The sequence below is a fragment of the Hermetia illucens genome, chromosome 1, assembly GCF_905115235.1.
Source record: "Hermetia illucens chromosome 1, iHerIll2.2.curated.20191125, whole genome shotgun sequence".
NCBI lineage: Eukaryota > Metazoa > Arthropoda > Insecta > Diptera > Stratiomyidae > Hermetia > Hermetia illucens.
The window spans coordinates 39,774,692-39,794,082 of record NC_051849.1 but is presented as its reverse complement, the minus strand read 5'-3'; the positions used below and the strand labels follow the sequence as shown (position 1 = coordinate 39,794,082).

Genomic DNA, 19,391 nt, shown 5'->3' with positions numbered 1-19,391 from the left:
GAGTCCTGCTTGAAATACTTATATTTCATTCTTTATTTCCAGGTGACATTCAACAAAAGGAAATTTGGTGTTATGAAAAAAGCCTACGAACTGTCTGTACTGTGTGATTGCGAAATTGCCCTGATCATATTTTCATCAAGCAACAAACTCTACCAATATGCGAGTACGGATATGGATAAGGTCCTCCTCAAATACACCGAATACAATGAACCGCACGAGTCACTGACCAACAAGAACATAATAGAGGTACATTATGTTGAGCAGCAATGTGCTGGTTAAGAATGATGAGTTTGTAATAATTGTGTGTTGCACAAAGCAAAAAAAGGCAATTGTCTTTCGTTCTGATTTGACCTTATTTCGGCTAAAAGATCTTGATCACAATGTAATGATCGTTTAACTAATGTTTAACTAACTTGATCCGCACTTTTTGAGTCATGATGTTCGTTTGATATGTGTTGAGTGTTGTTTGAATAATCCTCAGATCTAAACACTCCACGGTTTTCATTTTGGACTGATTGTTTATCAATGTTAATTATATTTATATTGCCTGGCAATTTAAAACAACAAATCAAAGAAGAAAACCTCACATTGTTGCTTCCAGATTTTATTGAATTTATTACGTTTGAATTTTGGTGTGTATTTATTTGTTTTCACAAGATATTCGTTTATTATCACATTGGTCATGCTGTATAAGTTTTGGTTTATGATTTGGAACAATTGCATATCGCGCGTTTGGCGCTGTATCTTTTTCATTTAAAAGACTCGACTCCACTGTTCCTTTGTTCGGTACTTCAAACTTATACGGCACTAAATTGATGTAAATGAGGCATTCTCCGAAAAGGAGAAAGAGCAGAAAACAAGCCAGAAATTCATATTAAAATTGTTCCATTACGTTGTGAGCTCCGTCCACTGACACTTGCAGGTACTTACAAAGAAGGAGAATAAGAACGGAGCCATGTCTCCCGAATCACCTGAACAGGAAGCTGACTACACGCTGACACCAAGAACTGAAGCCAAATACAACAAAATCGATGAAGACTTTCAATTAATGATGCAACGCAATCATAGGGTTAATATGACCGGTACAAATTACACTATGCCCGTATCAGTTCCGGTTGGCGGAAGTTATAGTGAGTCGGGAATGTTACAAGCTAGTCCACAAATGGCACATACGAATATTAGTCCGAGACCATCCAGTTCGGAAACGGATTCAGGTAAATATATGCTTGATATTAAGGATCAAACTTATCCTTTTAACAGAAAAATTCACAGTTTATCCCTCAGGAGCGATGCTGGAGATGTCCAATGGCTATCCGCCGTCTGCATCACCACTGGGTGGCTCGCCTAGTCCTGGGCCGAGTCCTGGTATAGGTGGGCATCAAAATAATAAATGTAAGCATGCTCCAACTAACTGTACTAATATGTAGATATCCAGAGTTTTGTTTTTCAAAAGATATACTAAGTGTAGAGCATATTCAAAAGAAAACGCTTTAGTTTGATAATCTGCGCCTTAATATGCTTTTCTTGTGTGTGAAATATTATACAGAATTATACAATTCGAGATCGATTTGGGAAAGTGGACCGGGTAGCAAAACTTAAGGACGAAAGTGAGGGGAAAACAAAGAAATTGGAAAATGGATATGCCACTCAGCTTATTCTGTGGAACTCAGCCGTGATGACCATAAGAAATCTATTTTTTGAGGATCGTCACAGCTAAACTTTAGATGGATTGCCCTGAAAGTCTATCCAGATCATGGTCGGCTCATCCAATCCTGTTTCCCTTTAAATAAACTGAATTCGTTTTTTGTGGATTACTTTAAATTTGCATAAAATGTGAGATATGAACTGTCTTGATCCTCCGTCAACCTGGAACGCAGAAAAGGCTCTTGGATTTTCGACGATGAAACCTTTTTATATTGGATACTTGTGAGTCATATTACTAATTTCTACATAATCTGTTTACACTTGGAATGATTCTGAAGTGTTAAATCGAGGGTCATCCGATCATCTACTTATTGCGAAGTTGGATAAGATACATCTTCAATCTGGAATGCATTTCCAACGGTTAGTGGTAATGGTTTTGTTGCTTAGCCTGCCTGAGAAGATTATAGTAAAATCCGAATGAAGGTGAAATGTTGAAGGAACGCCGTATGATTAGAACTTGGGCAAAATTTAAGCACTAAGGCAAGGACCAGAAACGGAGGTTATTCCGTTGGAAATTCTTAACCGAAAAATATAAGCTATCTAAAAAATACTGGCGAAACTGTCTCCATCTCTTCTTCACGTTTAGCTGGAAATAGCCAACCCCTCAAGTCCAATTATTGAAGGTGATAATTCTAAACCCTACTTCTAGGGGTTTTCATTAAGACTGTCCAATTTTTTTTTTTCAATTTTAATAAAAAGAAGTATCTTCAATATTTTCATACAACTTTTTATCTTAGATTTAAGTAGAATAAAATAGACTGCCATTGATTACGGAATATGAAATCATCCAAATGCCATAAGGAAACTGATTGCCTAAGCAGATACACTAGCTCCAATTTCCCATGATCTTTTTTCATAATTTAGACAATATTCCAGTAATTATCAATTAGTTATCGTGCACTTTAGAGTTGTATCTAAAGTTTCTGGTTTGTTGCCATAGATGAACAGCTTGGAGTAGACCCAAAGAAAAAAATTTAAACGCGTTGAATCGGTGATATTCATGGTGACGCAGTAGTAGAGTTGGTTAAGCGTCAGCTTTTCGACCTCGTTCCATCGGGTTCGAATCTCGGCCGCCACAGATGTTTGTGTTCGTCTCGCTGCTGGTGTAACTTTATCACGGCATTAAATGTAATGGTAATGAAACTGAAGCACAGTCTCACAAAATAAAAGGGGGAAAATAACAATAAGCACGAAGAGATTATGTGGATCATGTATAGTCGAGAAAGGAGTGAACAGGAGACATATAAAGCGACCGAGCAAGAAGGTCAATTGTCAGGGCCATTTCTGACAATCTAAAAAAAAATAATTGTGTTCAAGAGCTGCGGTACAAATGGCATCGTGTTGTTGAGACTACATGTGCATGATACATTAGAGCTTCTGTAGGAAGACCTGTGGCTGCTCACATAGCAAAATGCGAAGGCGCCATTGTTGTGCTGGTTGAGTGTCAACCTCTCGATCTCTTTGTTCCGGAATCGAATTCCGCTTGGTCATGGATATTTGTGTTTATGTAGGCACATCTTTGATCCTCTTCTTTATTAGCGACTGCCAGGGTGCTTGGTAGTTACGTGCGGACCACTTCTTCAGGGGTTGGGTTTACGCAGGACTTGGCGAAAATTCCATACCAATTGGCTTGACGTATATGATGTTATTTTCTATTGCTGTTCACCTTGAATAGTGCGATTACACTAGCTTCTTCTAATACAAACAGAAAGACCACTTTCGAATGCCTCTGTGACTGAGCACTATGGCTGCACTTTCAAAGGTCTTGTTGCCACTAGGCTGTTTAAAATATAAAAATCGATGCTGTTTCTTTCAAAGTAATACTTATTGACTGCAACATACTTGGTCCCATTGTCGAAACATCTCTACACTCGGAATTTTTGCGTATCTGTCAGAGCCGTTTTCGATTTTACATTACCTTCTTTCAACGTCTGAAATCTATTCCATGTAGTGGACTTTGACTCTATTGGACAGATAGAAATGGAAGAGAAACAAATCAGATAAACCCAGTGGCTGTTGGATGGTATTCATTGCAAATTGTGGTTAATGATAGCACGGTTGCGGGTTGTGATTGTCCACTGTCCGTTATTGTAATGTAAAATTTACTAGTTGTTTACCCATAAATGGCATGACTCTCTTGATATTGTGTGGTGGAGGGGTTTGCTTTGGACAATTATGCTATACCACGAGCAATGGCTATTGCACGTTTTGACATAGTATAATTTCTAAAAAGTTATTTTCTCAAAGAGCTGTAGATTGGTAGATCCATTGCTTGTAGAAAATGATAGATGATTGCACTAAATTAGATGGTACGCGCACTTCAGAAGAAGGAACCTTGAAACCGTTTTACTACAAGGAATGTGACCTTAAACAGAGAACTCTCACTTGTTTATTGGGTTTTCGTGCTTCCTATTGGAAAAGGAGAAGCGGAAGCTATTCTCTTCTTTGAAGTAGATTAGATCTATTGAATTAATTGGATCAAATGAAAGTTGTTCTTGATGAGTGATACATTGTTGCCATACATAACTCACCTTCTTCCTTTCACTAGGCAGTTTATAGGCTGTTTATCATCCTTAACTCTCCAGCTGCTTAGTGGGAATGCAGTGTAGTTTAAGAGACGTAATTTGAAGGTGTTCAATTGGTTAAATCTCATATTTTTAGATGGGTAAATTCAAGAGGTATAAATTACAACACTTAGGCCGGGCGCAAGTTCAGACGCAGCTTGTTGAGGTGACGTGATTCACTGTGGCTTTTTGTGAAACAAGGAAATGAATAAAATAGCAAATGTTCGTGTGCAGGTTTATGCCGCAGTTTTTTCTTCCCTACATTAAGTGAAAACTAGAATTTGAGGAATCAATGCGATTCGAAAAATTGTTCATGGATTATTTAATGATAGTTTTTATATTTTTCATTAGAAAATTCGTCCTTAAGGATAAGTTCTTCGTCATCTTTTTTAAGGTTATGTTTGCACTGAGTTACATCTTTCTACGTTGAGATTAAGATGGATCCTCATACATGCAAAAAGGGAGTGTAAAATTTTCTTCATCAAATATAGTCATTTTGGGTATGAAATGAAATGTCTCAATTAGTACTTTTCGCTGCCAGTTATAGTTTTGACATTCCTTGTAGAGGCGGGGACTCATTCTCAGAACCTACCCAAACGGAAAATCTGAAAAAAAACCTATGAAGCTGCCTTTATACAGTATTCAGGGCTTAAAATACTGTCCATATCGATATCTGCTCAAATTAAGTTATTAACTTAATTACTATATTATTATATTTTTGGGGAAATTGACTAGAAACCCCCCTTAAGTTTATCCTAGAGTTATAAACATTTGCAGTAATATATTATAGATTATAGTACGAAGTATGTTATCCCCGAATCGTACTATTACTAACAAAGTTAAAGTAGCTCAAAGTTGTCTTTACCGTGTAAATTTACTGCAACCTAAAGTACTGAATATCAATATAAAGTGAGTAGTCTGACATGCCAAATGCATATAGGTTATGTGCTACGGGCAAATGGGATAGTTCTGCACTCAAATACTCTCACACAAGAAACAAACAAAACCTTTAATACCTGAAGCGCCGAACTTTCCGGCTTGTTTAACAACTACTTTTCCGAAAGTTTCTAGGGAATATTGTTTCATTTTTCCCGGTATTCATATTAGGAATCAGATTTCGAATTTAAAAAAACAATCATGATATGCATTTATATAAGCAGGTATGCCGTACACTAATTGACACAGTGACGATAGAACTGCGCCTCAATTTTAGTTCCATCTGCTCGCAGACGATTTCAGCTCCTGATTTTTGTATCACTCTGCTCCACTGTGCATCTCAACTTGCGCCCGGCGTAACAAAACATTTGTAGTATTACTTTTTTTGAGAGTAGAACAGGTTGAAACACTTACAGTTCAAAATTAAATTACCCTAGCCAAGTAACTTAGTACATGGATGGATACGTCCGAAAAGGGATTGGTGGTTTGGCTTCACACCATTAAAAGATATCCGCACCGAATCAAGTAAATTTGGTAAATTAAAAATGTTGTTTATCGGAAAGCTAAGCGTTCCAAGAAGCCTTTGAATCATCATTAACGGCGTAGCAAGCGGTATCCGGTATAGGCCCGCCTTAATAAGGAAGTTCAGTCATCCCGGTTTTGCGCCGTGGTCCACCAATTCAATATCCCTAAGAGCTGTCTGGCATCTTGGCCTACGCCATAGTTCCATTTGAGGCACGATCTGCCACGTCTTCTTTTCCTGTTGTCCTTATAGATTTCCCGGGCTGGATTGTCCGTACCCATACAGAAGCCGTTGAATGGTGGAGAAGAAAAGGAAAAGTACAATCGCGGGCAGATTTTCCCAGGGGACGATTTTTCGTTCATGGTAACCGCTTTCGTACACGCTGCGCGCAGAATAGAGGTGAAACAGCATCTGATGAGTTGTCTCTTCCCTGGACGAAATTCCCAAAATGACGAGTCCATAGAGTCCATTGGTTCGTCACGTGACATAATTTGCTGCGTTGAGAGCTATTCTTGGATATTAGTTCAAAGGAATGGTTTTGGATTCTGCCTGAGAGGTGCATCTCTGTCGTTTCTTCACCGCTTTCAATGTACCTTCTGCAAGTATAGGTGACAACAAGTTGGAAGTTACTGGCCACCTGACCTTAATCCACCTGACGTCTTCTTTTCACAAAAGTGTCTCTATTGTGATCATTTAGTCGATCTTATGGCTTTCTTCCCAGTTTTCAGCTGACTCGGTTCTCAGCCCTCATTTGGGGCACTCTTATCGTTTTCCTATACATTATTAAATCCGGTTTCTTCAGAATGTTTCCCTTATGTTAGCGAACTAAAAGGGCACTCCTCTTGAAAGGGGTGAATGTCTTGAACATCCTCCTAAGAAGGCGAAGCTGTGAGTATCGAAGTTTTAGTGAGGCAGTATTGCCTGAGAGAATGCTGATCGTCAGTGACGCCGACAACGCATCTCATGGAGCGCAGATTGTCGTGCTGAGGAGATCCCATTCTTCGACTGTTACAAAGATTTGAATTTACCACCTATCATTTCTAGGGAACCAATGCTCACGGTACTGAAGCCGAACCGAACCTCCGGGACAGCAGAGTTGGCGACATAAAAGTGCCTGAAATTACCATCAAAAAAGAGCTGATGGAATTAACCATGGGATAGTAATAGAGTAATATCACGTTTCGTGAAAGGATGGAGTGAGTGACGTTCCCCCTTATCCCATGGTTCACCAAAAATTTGTACCTTAGGACTGATTTTGTGTGTAAAATCGATCTTACATCATCTTTTGTATGATATGGCGGGAAGTGACGCATCTTATTATCTAGGATAAATAACGAATGAGGATCGTGGATCTTCCCACAGTCAACATTTGTCATTCTTCTAGTTTTTTAGATTGCTCTGCCCTTGTGGTCGATTCTAGTCAACCCTAAGCCTTTCTCATATAGGTTACATTCTGATCATAAATTTGGCTCCTGTGGTGTCATAAAATAGACAAGATCTAAACCTAGGGACAAAGTAAATTAAAACTGAGCACACTTGGTGCCCAGAGTTCAATGTTCTCGACACCACCCCTTTTATAATTTGCAGTACATTTCATGGAGATGTTTTTTTTTGCATGGGCAATGCTCCGATATGGCAAAGATCTTGAAAAGCTTTCTGGTCTCGACACTGGTAGTGGATACTCAGCGCATCATAATCAAAACTGATGTTAAAAAGCTTGTCCAAGAGATCGCCTCATACAACAGGATCTGAAACTGAATAAAAGAGTTTTTTGAGGATCGATTCCAATGAAATCGTAACTATCATTGTCATGGATAATGACCTACCGGGAACTGGGCGATTTAAGTATCTCGGATCGATGTTCAATCGTGAACTGTACCATGAAATTGCTTCACGCATCAGCGCTACCTGTATGATGAAGATGCATGAACATCTTTGATGGGATGATCATATCATCCGCGCTGACGAGAACTCACTTGCTAAGATAATGGGAAATGACATAAAAGTAGAACAAAGCGGCGATGGCAATTTGAGCGCCTCTCGTCTCCACTCGAGCCAAGCCTATGACCAAGGGAAATGGCGGACTTGAGCTAGACGAACCGATCCCGCTGAAGAATGAGGCAAAGGCTAAAGACAAAGAAGGAGTCAAAAGTCATTATTTCATAACTTTTATATTTTGCCGTAAGTTGATTCCTTGTCCTTTTGAATTTCAAAGGACTTTTACATCTTTAAAGCGTTCTGATAGTCAGTCTGTTGCCGCTTCACAAAGACTAGAACATTTTTAGATATTTTCCTTGCTTAGCTAAGGGACACCCTTTTCTGAAAATAATATTTATTTGATTCGACAAATAATTTGTTTTTCAAGTATATAAATACCATTTTTTACTTACATTGGAAGAGTGTGTTTTTTCCATATTGTTTCTAACGAGAATGCTTTATTAAAGAAGAAAAGCTAAACAAAATATTTTCTTAACTGTTTTCTAAGATTTCGATTTCGTAAAAGATTTCTGTGCCCCTGTATGTTTTCCCCCTCTCATATAAAATCCTCAGGGGAGCCTTTTCACACGTTTTGTATCTACTTCAGCCTCCCATATATCGCATGTGTCCCACAAGCAACATTCACCAGGTGGACAAAGTGGGCGAAGCGCTAATTTAAGGGTCGTAATTCCGACAGCAATGCAAGCAAACTTATCAGGAGATGACATCAGTTACTCGGATGTAAGTATAACACTATTCGTCCGTTGTTTCAAGCAGATTAAAGATTGCGATCTGCAACTTGTGTTTTAAGATAGAAGGAGAAAAAAATAATTGAATTTATTTCAGCAGCAACATCGGCAAAACCAGTCAACACTTAACACGCCTGTGGTTACTCTACAAACACCCATACCTGGGTTAAGCAATTATTCCTTAAGTTCATTTGCTCCACAAGACTTTTCAATGGGATCATCAGATGTAATAGGTCTGCCACCGTGGAACACACATCATAGCTTATCATCAGTGCCACATTCGGGGTAATACATATTTGACTTATACTGGAGCCAGCTAATAGTATACTTAAGCTCTTTCATTTCTTCCTATAGCGGTCTATCACATTTAACCATTTCAAATAGCACACCCCCGCCATCAACGTCACCTATATCAGTTAAGGTGAAATCGGAGCCGGTATCTCCGCCTCGCGATCATCATGGAAGTACTGGGCATCATTCGCATTCTAGTTCAATGTTAAGTCAAGCATCGAGTGGTGGACTTTCTGGGACAACATTGAATACGGCAGCCGTAATATCAGTGAGCAATCAATCGAGTCCAGCTAATTTGGGAGTGTTGCACTCACAGCATCTTGTGATGAATTCAAGACCGTCTTCTACGGGTCATTTGACACCGACACCAGGTAAGAAACTTTCGGATTACTTTTGAGAATTAAGGCCCTTAGAGTAATCAACTGAAATCTGAAAACTAAATGAGAGTGGAAACAGTCCAATGGTCAGATTACTTCCTAGAAAAATAATTATATCATGAACAGAATATCCACTTTTCAAAGCGTCTGTGGCAAACTGGTTATCCTCACAAAAGAACCTTCAGCATTGCAGATGGTGTCGTCACCCTTTCTGAATATGCAAACCAAGCTATGTACTGAAAAACTACAGCACGGTAGCATTTGATTTTTGAGATTTATGTAGATTAGCGTCAACTAACTAGCTCCTCCATTTCCCTATTTTATCCAGTTACGTGGATTTTTAAATGGAAGGTTTCCTTTCTTCTTTATGTTTGTCCTGTCGCTGCCGGTTCGTCGCTTCCACTTCATTAAAAGCTACCCTTGAAAAATGCGTTTTATTGAACAGCTTGTATTGAACTCTTGCTCTATGTTATTCGGTCAATATTGCACAGTATTCAGATGGTATTTTGAAGGACTCGAGGATAACTGCATGAGAAGAAGGATGCGTCCTTTGCTAGATAGGCTGATGGAAAAACCACAAAATATCACAATTATTACAGGGGTGAGACAAGCTTGACTACCTCTTCACTGCCCGTCATTCAACAGACTTTCAGTACTATTCCGGTGAAATTGTGTTAGCGCATATCGATAACCAGTGCAGTAACGTTTGCAGGAAAAAATTGCGAAGCTAAACTTCTTCGGCTGCTCGCTAATCCAAGCCATATGAAATGACCTTTCCACAAACCACAACGACTTTGCTGACTTCAATAGGGGAACAACTGGTGCGACCTCGAGTCACCACAACCGCAGTAAAATTTTCACGTGCGCTTGCATCCACTTAATAACGGACAGGATCCACTGGAGAGAGAATGCTTCCCAAGGGTTTTAGCTATTGTATTGGGCAAAGCCCCTGACTTTTTACTAACAAAGCTTCAATTTGGTAGTTAGTTGGGGGAGGGCGGTTGGGATAGTAGAATGGCTAGGATTCCCTAGGAAACGGGAAGGGATCTTCTCCCGTACTGCCCAATAAGTTACCCTTTATTTCTCGGTGACGGCCGTTCACGAATTAAGATAGCTCACGAAACGACAAGAAATCCTGAAAGGACGATTGCTATTATCAAAGACTAAGCTTCAATCGCAATGAGAAAAGAAGTTTCTGGTAAGGATGCAGTCCTTTGTCGGTTTGATCCCCTTGGAGAGGTCGTCAGGTGGCCACTTGAGTCGCCTATTGCTTTCCCCTCTCAATTTTTTCAGCGAAGCCTCCAACATTTTACATCACTATATACCTAACCCAACTGTGAATTTAAGGATTCGATTAGGAAAAAACAAATCTCTAGAACTTTTGGTTTCTCTAGCTATGGGAAGATATCCATCGTTCATTTATTTTTTCTGCTGCCTCTGTTCAGGGCGGCGGAGGACCGAAATCATTATGTTCAAAGCAATGTAAACAGATCAGGAGCGTAACTTCTTCTGTCTATCAGGGATTTAAATCTGTTTCGGCGCCTTGAACCATTTTCGCCTGTAAATTGTATGCTGCTGTGTATGCTTTCTGTTTGTCAAAGATGTCCGCGTAGGTGCTACAAGGCTTATATAAATTCAAAAACATATAAATTATATTCATAACTAAAAGTAGACGAAGACGGCTTACGGCTTCATAGCCAGGCAGAGGCAACTCATCAGACGCTGCTTTACTTTTGCCCTTTGAACAACGTGATCGAAGCGGTTCGCAGGTGTTGTTTTGCGAACTATAAAAAGGGGAGGACTCCTCAATCCCTAAGCAAATATTTTTTCTAACCTGGTCTGAATGTGCGCGGTTTTACGTTCGATATAATTTGCACCAATTGCACCGCATCGGAAGCACTGCTCCCAGCGTCTGTTGAGTTGCCTCTGCCCAGGTACGAAACCGTAAGCCGCCCTTTTTAGTGTTTGAACCTTGGGTAGTAAGCCCAAAAACAGGAGTCTGTGGACCAAAAATAGTGGTAGTAAGTTGCTCTTCATTTGGTCCGGTTCGAGATCAAGTGGTTGCGAATTTAGGATTTTTTTTATATTCATCGACGATCTCGTCGCACCAGATCTTGTGATTTTTCTTTTGTTTTCGTGCGAAATATCGATTTTCGCCACACCGCACTTGAAAATTTCGGCCATGTGCCAACGACACTTTCCAATCTTTGATCTGTTGCTGATTTGCCTGGAGTGAAGCCTCTTTGGTATGGGCCAATGATGTTCTTGGCATATGGGGCTATCTGGGCTAGCAAGATAGCGGAGAATATCTTATGCCAATCGTCAGGCATTGATTCGTTGTCCCACACCTTGAGCACAAGTTGATGAACGACTTGGTGTAACTGGTCGCCTCCATATTTAATCAATTCGGATGTAATTTCATCGGCTCCTGGCGACTTATGATTTTCGAGCCGATGAATTGCATGGACTGTTTCTCCTATACTTGGTGGTGGCAGTATTTATCCGTCGTCTTCAGTTGGCGGGACCTCCAACTCGCCGATGTTCTGGTTGTTTAGTAGCTCATCAAAGTACTCAACCCATCGCTCTAATATGCCCATTCTGTCGGAAATCAAATTTCTCTCTCTGTCTTGGCAGGGTGAGCATTGTGATGTGTAAGGCTTCATCCTGCTGACTTGTTGGTGAAACTTCCGCGCCTGGTGCGGTTGTTCCCTGTACTTTTCTAGTTCACGGCCCTGTTGCTTCTCCCAGGCTTCCTTTTCCCGTCTGTAAAGTCGCTTCTCCGCTCGCCGGAGTTCGTGATCAATTTCCGCACGTGCCCGCGTCCTTTGGGAATGCAACATTACTCGGTATGCGGTATTGTTCCGTTCCATTGCTAGTTTACATTCATCGTCAAACCAGCCGTTCCGACTCCTTTTGCGGCTGGAGCCAAGTATGTTTGTGGCCGTATCCATGATAACGTTCTTCAGGTGGTTGTGAAGAGCATTTGTTGATGCTTCATCTCCAGGTCCTCTGTTGACTCCGGTCATTGCGGCATCCATTTCCTTCTTATAGGTGTCGCGGAGGGTTGTGTTGCGGTTGGCTTCAGTTTTAACTCTCACCTGATTGTCAGAGGGGATTCTGGGCGGTGTTGCTATTCAAACTCGGAGCACCATACCAACGAGATACTGATCCGAGTCTATATTGGCCCCCCTATATGTTCTGACATTCATCAAGGCTGAGAGGTGGCGGCGTTCGATCAACACGTGGTCAATTTGGTTGAAAGTGGTCCCGTCTGGAGAGGCCCACGTATGTTTGTGGACCGCTTTCCGCGCAAACCAGGTACTTCCAACAACCATTTCGTGTGACCCTGCTAATTGAATAATCCGTTATCATTTGTATTTTGGTGTAAGCTATGGGAGCCAACGTATCGCCTAAATACGGGCTCCTTCCCTACTTAGCTGTTAAAATCCCCAAGTACGATTTTGATATCATATCAGGGACAGGCTGCGAGGGTTCTTTCTACTGCCTCGTAGAAGGTATCCTTCTCCGACTGTGCAGTCTCCTCTATAGGGGGGTGAACGTTAATGAGGCTTATGTTTCTAAACTTGCCTCGCAAGTGCAGAGTGCATAGCCGTTCGCTTTTGTTTTCAAAGGCGATAACAGCAGGTTTCATTTTTTGGCTGACTAAGAAACCTACTCCGAGCACATGGTTTACTGGATGACCGCTATAATATATGGTGTAGCGGCTCTTCTCCAGGAAACCGGTCCCTGTCCAACGCATCTCCTGTAACGCTGTTACCTCAGCCCTATATTGGGACAGGGTGTCTCTGTACAGGGAGTGGACGTTCTATGAGAAAATACGCAAATCGTTATTCCATTGTCGTTGCTGGGTTCGTCGTTGAGTTATCAGTCCAGTCCGAGGCTCCTGTTATGGTTTCGAAACTTCGGTTGTGAATTCTCGTTAGTACGAATTACGTGACCATACCATCGAAGACACCTCTCTCGTCATTTTTCCACGATCGGTGCAATCTATATCGATCGCGGATATTTTCATTTCGAATGTGATCATGACGTGTTACGTGATTAGTTCAACATAGCATTTTATAGTCGGCCAACACTCAGAACCATAGAGAGCGATTGGGCGGACAACGCTGCAGTAAATTTCAGATTTGAGACATTCGTTGTTACGTCGATCAGAAAGAACACCACTCGTGGAACACGACTTCATCCAGGTTGAACTAATGGGTGAAGCAATTTCATAACGCATTCGTCATTGACCGAGAGCATTGACCCAAGATTTAAATCGATCTGTTCTGGGCAGGTCACTGCCACTGGCAGTGATGGTGCATGTTTCATGGGGACCCGTCGACAAAAATTCAATTTTATTTAAATTCAATCTGCGATGGTGTTGCATGAAGCTATCATTCCATTTTCGGACAAGTTCCTTGAGATCATTTTTAGTATTAGACGTTTGGAAAACATCATCTGCATAAAGCAGTGTATAGGGCTCTGGACGGTGGATGTCCTGGATGGCAGTGTCCGTAACCAGAACAAAGAGGTGATGTTCCTGATGAGAGGGCACTTCCTTGATGAACACCGACAGAGGCACGAAACGGTTTTGATACACCCGTCACATTTAGTGGAAATACCACCATTATTAACAAAGTTATAGTAGGTCAAAATAGCGTACACCTGAAGCAATCTGACGCCAATCTATCTAAAACAAATTTAAAGGATTTTTCCTTGGTCCAACGTTTATCTTTTTAATCGATTAGGAATCTAACTTGACAATAATTTTGCTATTTCCTTTTTCTTGTTTCAGGTACCGTGACGCCGACAAATGTCCCATCACCAGTCAGCGATCTGCGGCATTCATCTAGTTCCCAACTTCCCGACTACGATTCGCCGAACCAGCCTCACAAGAGGCCACGCATCTCTGAGGGTTGGTCTACATAGCCGATTTCCAAATACAACAATTTCTTCAACTACAATGGGTCGAAATCGTCTCTATCAGCAACTTCAGCAGCAAACTATCTCCAACACAGTAGCAGCAGATACACCGCATATAACAGCAAGGGCTAAGGACGTAGCCTCAATACTCACGTGAACTGAAGATGTATTATAGGTTCGATGCAAGGATGCAAGCTGAGTGCAAGGACAGTGGGGTGTGTTGATTTGTAAAAACAAAACAAACGTGTCATATCTTAACGTAATATCTAGTGAACTAGCTAAGTTTAGGCAAATCGCAGTGGTTAAGGCAAAAGGATAAACCGTTTTGCAAAATTGTAAATATTAGGATAATTCAACAATCCAGGATGCAATGGAAGGATTCTTTTAGTTATAAATTCAGGATACATTTAGGCTTTAAGCTGACATAAAATTATTCTTTGGTAAATGTTAAAAATCTAGCGTAAATGCATAGTAGAAGCGATAAGGGAGGAAGTGCAGAAGGATATAAGTAAAACAGTGCAATTAACTCGTCGAAAGTCATAATTTTACAAAGAATATATGGTAATATTGATATTAAACCCTATTACAACTTACTTAGGTAGAATTTTGTAAAGTAAATTTGAAACGTGAAACAAGGACACGACGACTAAGCGTTTTAAAAATTGATCAATTCAGTTGCGAAGGTGTTCAAACTTTATGCAGAGTCGTCCTCTGGTCCTCTGGTCGACGACTAATCTGTAAAAACTTTTGGAGAAAGTAGAGGAAGCAGAAACACGTTTAGCGAAATGGTCGATATTTATGTCGGAGAGAAGGCGAAAGGAAACAATCTACACTACAATAAATAGGAAGCGAGGTTCGTTCGTAAGGAAAACACTATTTACAAAGACCAACCACACACACACAAGTTCACGCCACTAAAGTGCCATTTAGTGTCATAGCTTTTCAAATGCGATTTGAAGAAAACGAGTAAAATTACAAAACCAAACAAAAAGCTATTTACATGCAGTAGACGCCAGAAGAAACGTTATTTTTAGAGATAATACAAGCAAAGGATGCAAAAATACGTAGTGAAAAATTATTGATAAAATAACAATCGATCAAATGATCTGAAAAAAACTCTGAGCCATTTTATGCTTAAAGCAAACTATAGTTTTCAGATTGTATATTAAAAATATATAAAGAGATAGAGATATATTTCTATATTTGATAGAAACGATTCTACATAGATACAAGCACTGAAATGACGAATACAAGATCTGACATTTGTCGCAAGCGCAGGAGCGTAGAGTACTTTAGGTCCATAGCGAGAACACACAGTAGATAGGGTTTGATACCATTGAACGAGGGAAAATGTGCTTTATTTTAATCTGGTTTTGATTTTTCCACCATTGAAATGCATCAGAAAGTTAAAAGGCTTGGATGACCTTACCTACGCGTACCTGTACGCCTTCTCAACAGTTGAAGTAGATTCGGAACAGTCTAGTAGAGATTGCTCACTGCAGTAAGGGATGCCTCAGTTCAAATGTAAACCTGAACCTCAAATTGTCACAAGAATCCACTGCTAGCAACACAGATGAATACGAGTCTTCAGAAGTTTTTTCTCAAAATCCACTCCCCCTTTGCTCGGCTTCCAGATTTTTTCGGTATTCAAGAGGAGTAAAAATTGAAAATAAATTAGGCTTTTAGGGCCACTATAACTTAGTGCAATAAAGGATCGGATGAGCAGGCGGAATTCCAAAAAAAGTTCCCCGGAATTTAAAACCAAAGTTATAAGGAACTCAATTTCATCTGGTATTGGGTGACTTGCCGAGAGAGAGAGTAGCCGCTCCTTTCTCCTTCCAGGGCGATTATTTTAAACCCCTCAAATGCTTTTCCTTTCACTGTGCTTTGCTAATTCCTGTTGAAGCCGATCCGGTCCACGATAATGGATTTTCTCTGTCGCGACAGTTCCCTATTCTCTAAGCTGAAATTTTCAAATATAGGACGTGTGTTTCTTATATATTTTCATTTATTTAATTTACTTTTTGCTCTACAACTCTCACACATATTTACGATGGATGTGCTTGTTCTGATCGCAAAGCGATTTTTTCGAAATCGCGTGCGTGTTATATTTAGAAGAGATGAATAAAAAAAATGCTTGAAATGGTTGACCAAAATGCGATTTGTAGCCCTTGCGTGTGGAACGAGAATACAAATAGAATGTTAGAAGTACATGATTTTCAAATAATTAGCTTAATGAATATTTCTAGTGCAGTAAAATTGTATTTTCTGGTCGTCGCAAAGATTTCTTTTTGTAATTTGTTTTAATTAGTTAGTTATTTTTTGTAATAACGTTTTGTAGTCACTATTCACTGTTTGCCTTTTGATTTGTTTTCTTTTACGTTTCATTTCTTAATTTTAATTGTAATAATATTAATTATTATTAAATTGATACTCAATATTAGATTGTATTTGACATAAAATGATAGTCGTTTGTTTTAAGTGAATTTTTATTCGATATAAAAATGCAAAAAAACGTTTTGTTGAAATTTTCATTTTGATTTTCTCTTTACAATCAGTTGGTTTTCCTTCTTTTTTCCTCTAAAAGGGGTAAGTTTGTGTCAAAATATTTTATTTGTTCTGAGATAGACTACTTCGCTTCCGGCTAAACCAGAGTCTCAACCCTCTGACGAGTTGTGCGGTCCACTCTCACAAGATTTATCCCATGCACTGAGAGTGCTCTCCTTACGAATGTTCGCTTCCTTATCTCCCTACTCATTTCCGAGATACATATATATATATCTACTCCACAGCATACAGACCAATCGTTGAAGTTGCGTTAGGCACTTGTAATACACTTGCTTATTAAGGGCACCGCGAAGAAGAACGAACTGAACAGCGCTCATTAGCAACCGACCCCTATTGTATACATTGCTTCCAACATTCGCCATTAGCAAGCCAATCGCAAATATTTCGGTTACAGCCTTGCGCTCCAAATCTGCTCCTCGGTCTTGATCAAACCAACTCGTATAGCTCGATTGATCGCTTGATTTGTGTGTGTATGTGTGTGTTTGAGGTGGGTGAGAAGCAGAGTTTCTGAGCACTCAGACCTTAGTGGTCCATTGTACTCGATTCCCCCCGTCTAACGGAATATCCCGGATTCGTTTATGTATCGCAGGATTTCCGTTAGTGGATGTGATGCTATCCGCTGCAGTTGGAGCACTTCAGCACTCACATAGAAAATGTTCCGTGGACTCCGCTTCCTTATTACAGGATGGACACGTATCATCTTGGATAATTCCTATTCTGAGCATATGCCCAGCTAGTGAATTATGGCCAATCAGAATGCCAACAATACTTTTGCAAGTCTTCCTGCTTTTCGGGATAAACTTTGCAGTATGTTTGTTTGGTTCTGACAGGAAGAGTTTGGTTTGTCTAGCAGCATTAAGGCTTCGCCACCTGTCATTATGGGAAGCACGTTCACAGTTTTTGATAGCAACATCAGCCAATGCTACCGACACCCCAATCGCTGGTTCCGGTCCGGGCATGGGGAAAGTTGAAGCCTCTTTTGCTAAGACATCCGAGATTTCATTTCCCTCTACACCATAATAACCAGGTACCCAGAGTAAATCCACTGTATTGAATCTAGAAACAGAATTCAATCGGTTTCTACATTCCTGGATGATTTTTGAAGTGATCAAAGTACTACTCAACGCCCACAAAGCAGCTCGACTACCGCTGCAGATTGCAAAGCGCCTGCCCTTCAACTGCTCGTCAATCATCCAGGTTGCAGCCTTTAAGATCATACACTTCAGCCTGAAAGACCGTTGTGTATTGTCCCAAAGGAAAAGCCCACTTCTCGTTTTTATTCGAGAGGTAGACTCCTGCTCCAGAACCATTTTCTGCCTTTTAGCCATCGGTGTTGAAGACGTCAGTATATCCTGACACGCATTCTTCTGGTTCGCCCCAGGTTTCTCTTTGTTTCAAGATAACATCATATCTTCTACTAAACAGATGCATGGGGAACTGAGAATCGGAAGGCATTGCGACAACTAGATTCAGTTCTCCCAATAACTCTTCCAATGCTTTGGTCCCTGCGAAAGAGAAAAACCTTTTCGTTGCCAAATATGAGTTGAACGCGCTGAATAGCAAGTCTGGTTTATTCCTAAATATAACCTTCGTGGACAAGACCCTTCTTCTAGCTATTATGTTCTTTAACGTGAAGAATAGGTAGTCTGAAGTAAGTCTCTCCTTGTTGATAGGGCCGATTCAGATAGCGTAGACAGGGGAAATTCCTGCACGATTGTCAGCATCTTAACTGGTTCTAGAGAACAGGCTGATCAGTGAGCCCCGAGTTTTTCGGTGTCTAACTTATACTTGAGGCCTAATTTATGTATACATGTCTCCTGTTCATATTCTTATGGGAGTATAGAGCATCCACACGGTCTCTACTGATTTGCAATGAAATTGTGCTTCAGTTTCATTACTATCATAATTAATTCTGTACAAGGGATAAGCTTGCAACAATGGGGCCCAATGGATTTCTATCAATATCACTCACTAGCTCATCGTGAACATTCCACCTAACAAATATTCGCTTGACATGAAATTGGGTGGGGCTAATTTCAAGGCAATATACTCACTATTCATCACTAGCCATGTAATCCTCCAGTACTCTCCATAGTTACACTGCACTAAGGTTTCTGTAGTAAAGGTCAAGCCGGTGATAGTGCCCTAGCCAACAGGATATCAGAATGTTGGAATGCTATCAACATTTATGCAAAGAATCCCGTCTTCGGACTATTGCTAAGACTCGAGTTCTCCGTGAGTTTGGTTAAATGATGTCTCACATAAAGACTCTGGCATCGGCATAGGCTCGTTTGGTTTAAGGTAAACACTAAAAAAAGAGTTTTCGTCACAAGCAACGCCAAAACCATTTCACTGGAGGTAGGAATCGAAACTTTACACTTTCTGCAGCTTTTCTTTGAAGACCTAGCATCGTCATACCTTCTTTTCATGTTCTTGTCGGAGAGCACAGCATTCTTAAAACGCTTAAACGCCTAAATTTTGGCCATATGTGCTCGCTCGCTTGTAATATGAAGTCCTTCTGTCCTGCCCTTTACTTATTCAGCCAATGTGTCCATAGTCCATACAGAACCTCCATTCTTCGTATCCAGAAAATGAGCCACACCATCTTCCTATTTCTGCCATGGAGGAATTGCTTGGCTTCTAGGTTTGGTAGACTGTGGCCAGTTTTTGTTCTCTGGTATTGTCAGATGACATTCCTACCTTGAGATTGGTGACAATTGGGTAATCCCATTTGATGGCTTTCTCTACCTCTTGCTGATGATGGAGGAGGTTG

At 40.4% G+C, this 19,391-nt stretch overlaps 1 protein-coding gene across 20 annotated transcripts in view; it reads left to right on the top strand.

Annotated features, from left to right (window-relative positions):
* The window catches only part of LOC119646894 (myocyte-specific enhancer factor 2), a 204,751-nt gene extending 188,167 nt beyond the window's left edge, over positions 1–16,584 (top strand). For 8 of the 20 annotated variants that reach the window (XM_038047536.1, XM_038047533.1, XM_038047537.1 and 5 more), the window contains 7 exons: positions 43–246; positions 923–1,214; positions 1,261–1,392; positions 8,312–8,445; positions 8,551–8,738; positions 8,787–9,115; positions 13,923–16,584. In XM_038047536.1, coding sequence (XP_037903464.1) covers positions 43–246; positions 923–1,214; positions 1,261–1,392; positions 8,312–8,445; positions 8,551–8,738; positions 8,787–9,115; positions 13,923–14,056 — 1,413 coding nt within the window. In that variant the 3' untranslated portion in view covers positions 14,057–16,584. The remainder of the gene's footprint in view (positions 1–42; positions 247–922; positions 1,215–1,260; positions 1,393–8,311; positions 8,446–8,550; positions 8,739–8,786; positions 9,116–13,922) is intronic. The other 12 variants (XM_038047545.1, XM_038047548.1, XM_038047543.1 and 9 more) reach the window with 12 other exon arrangements.
* The last annotated feature ends 2,807 nt before the right edge of the window (positions 16,585–19,391 follow it).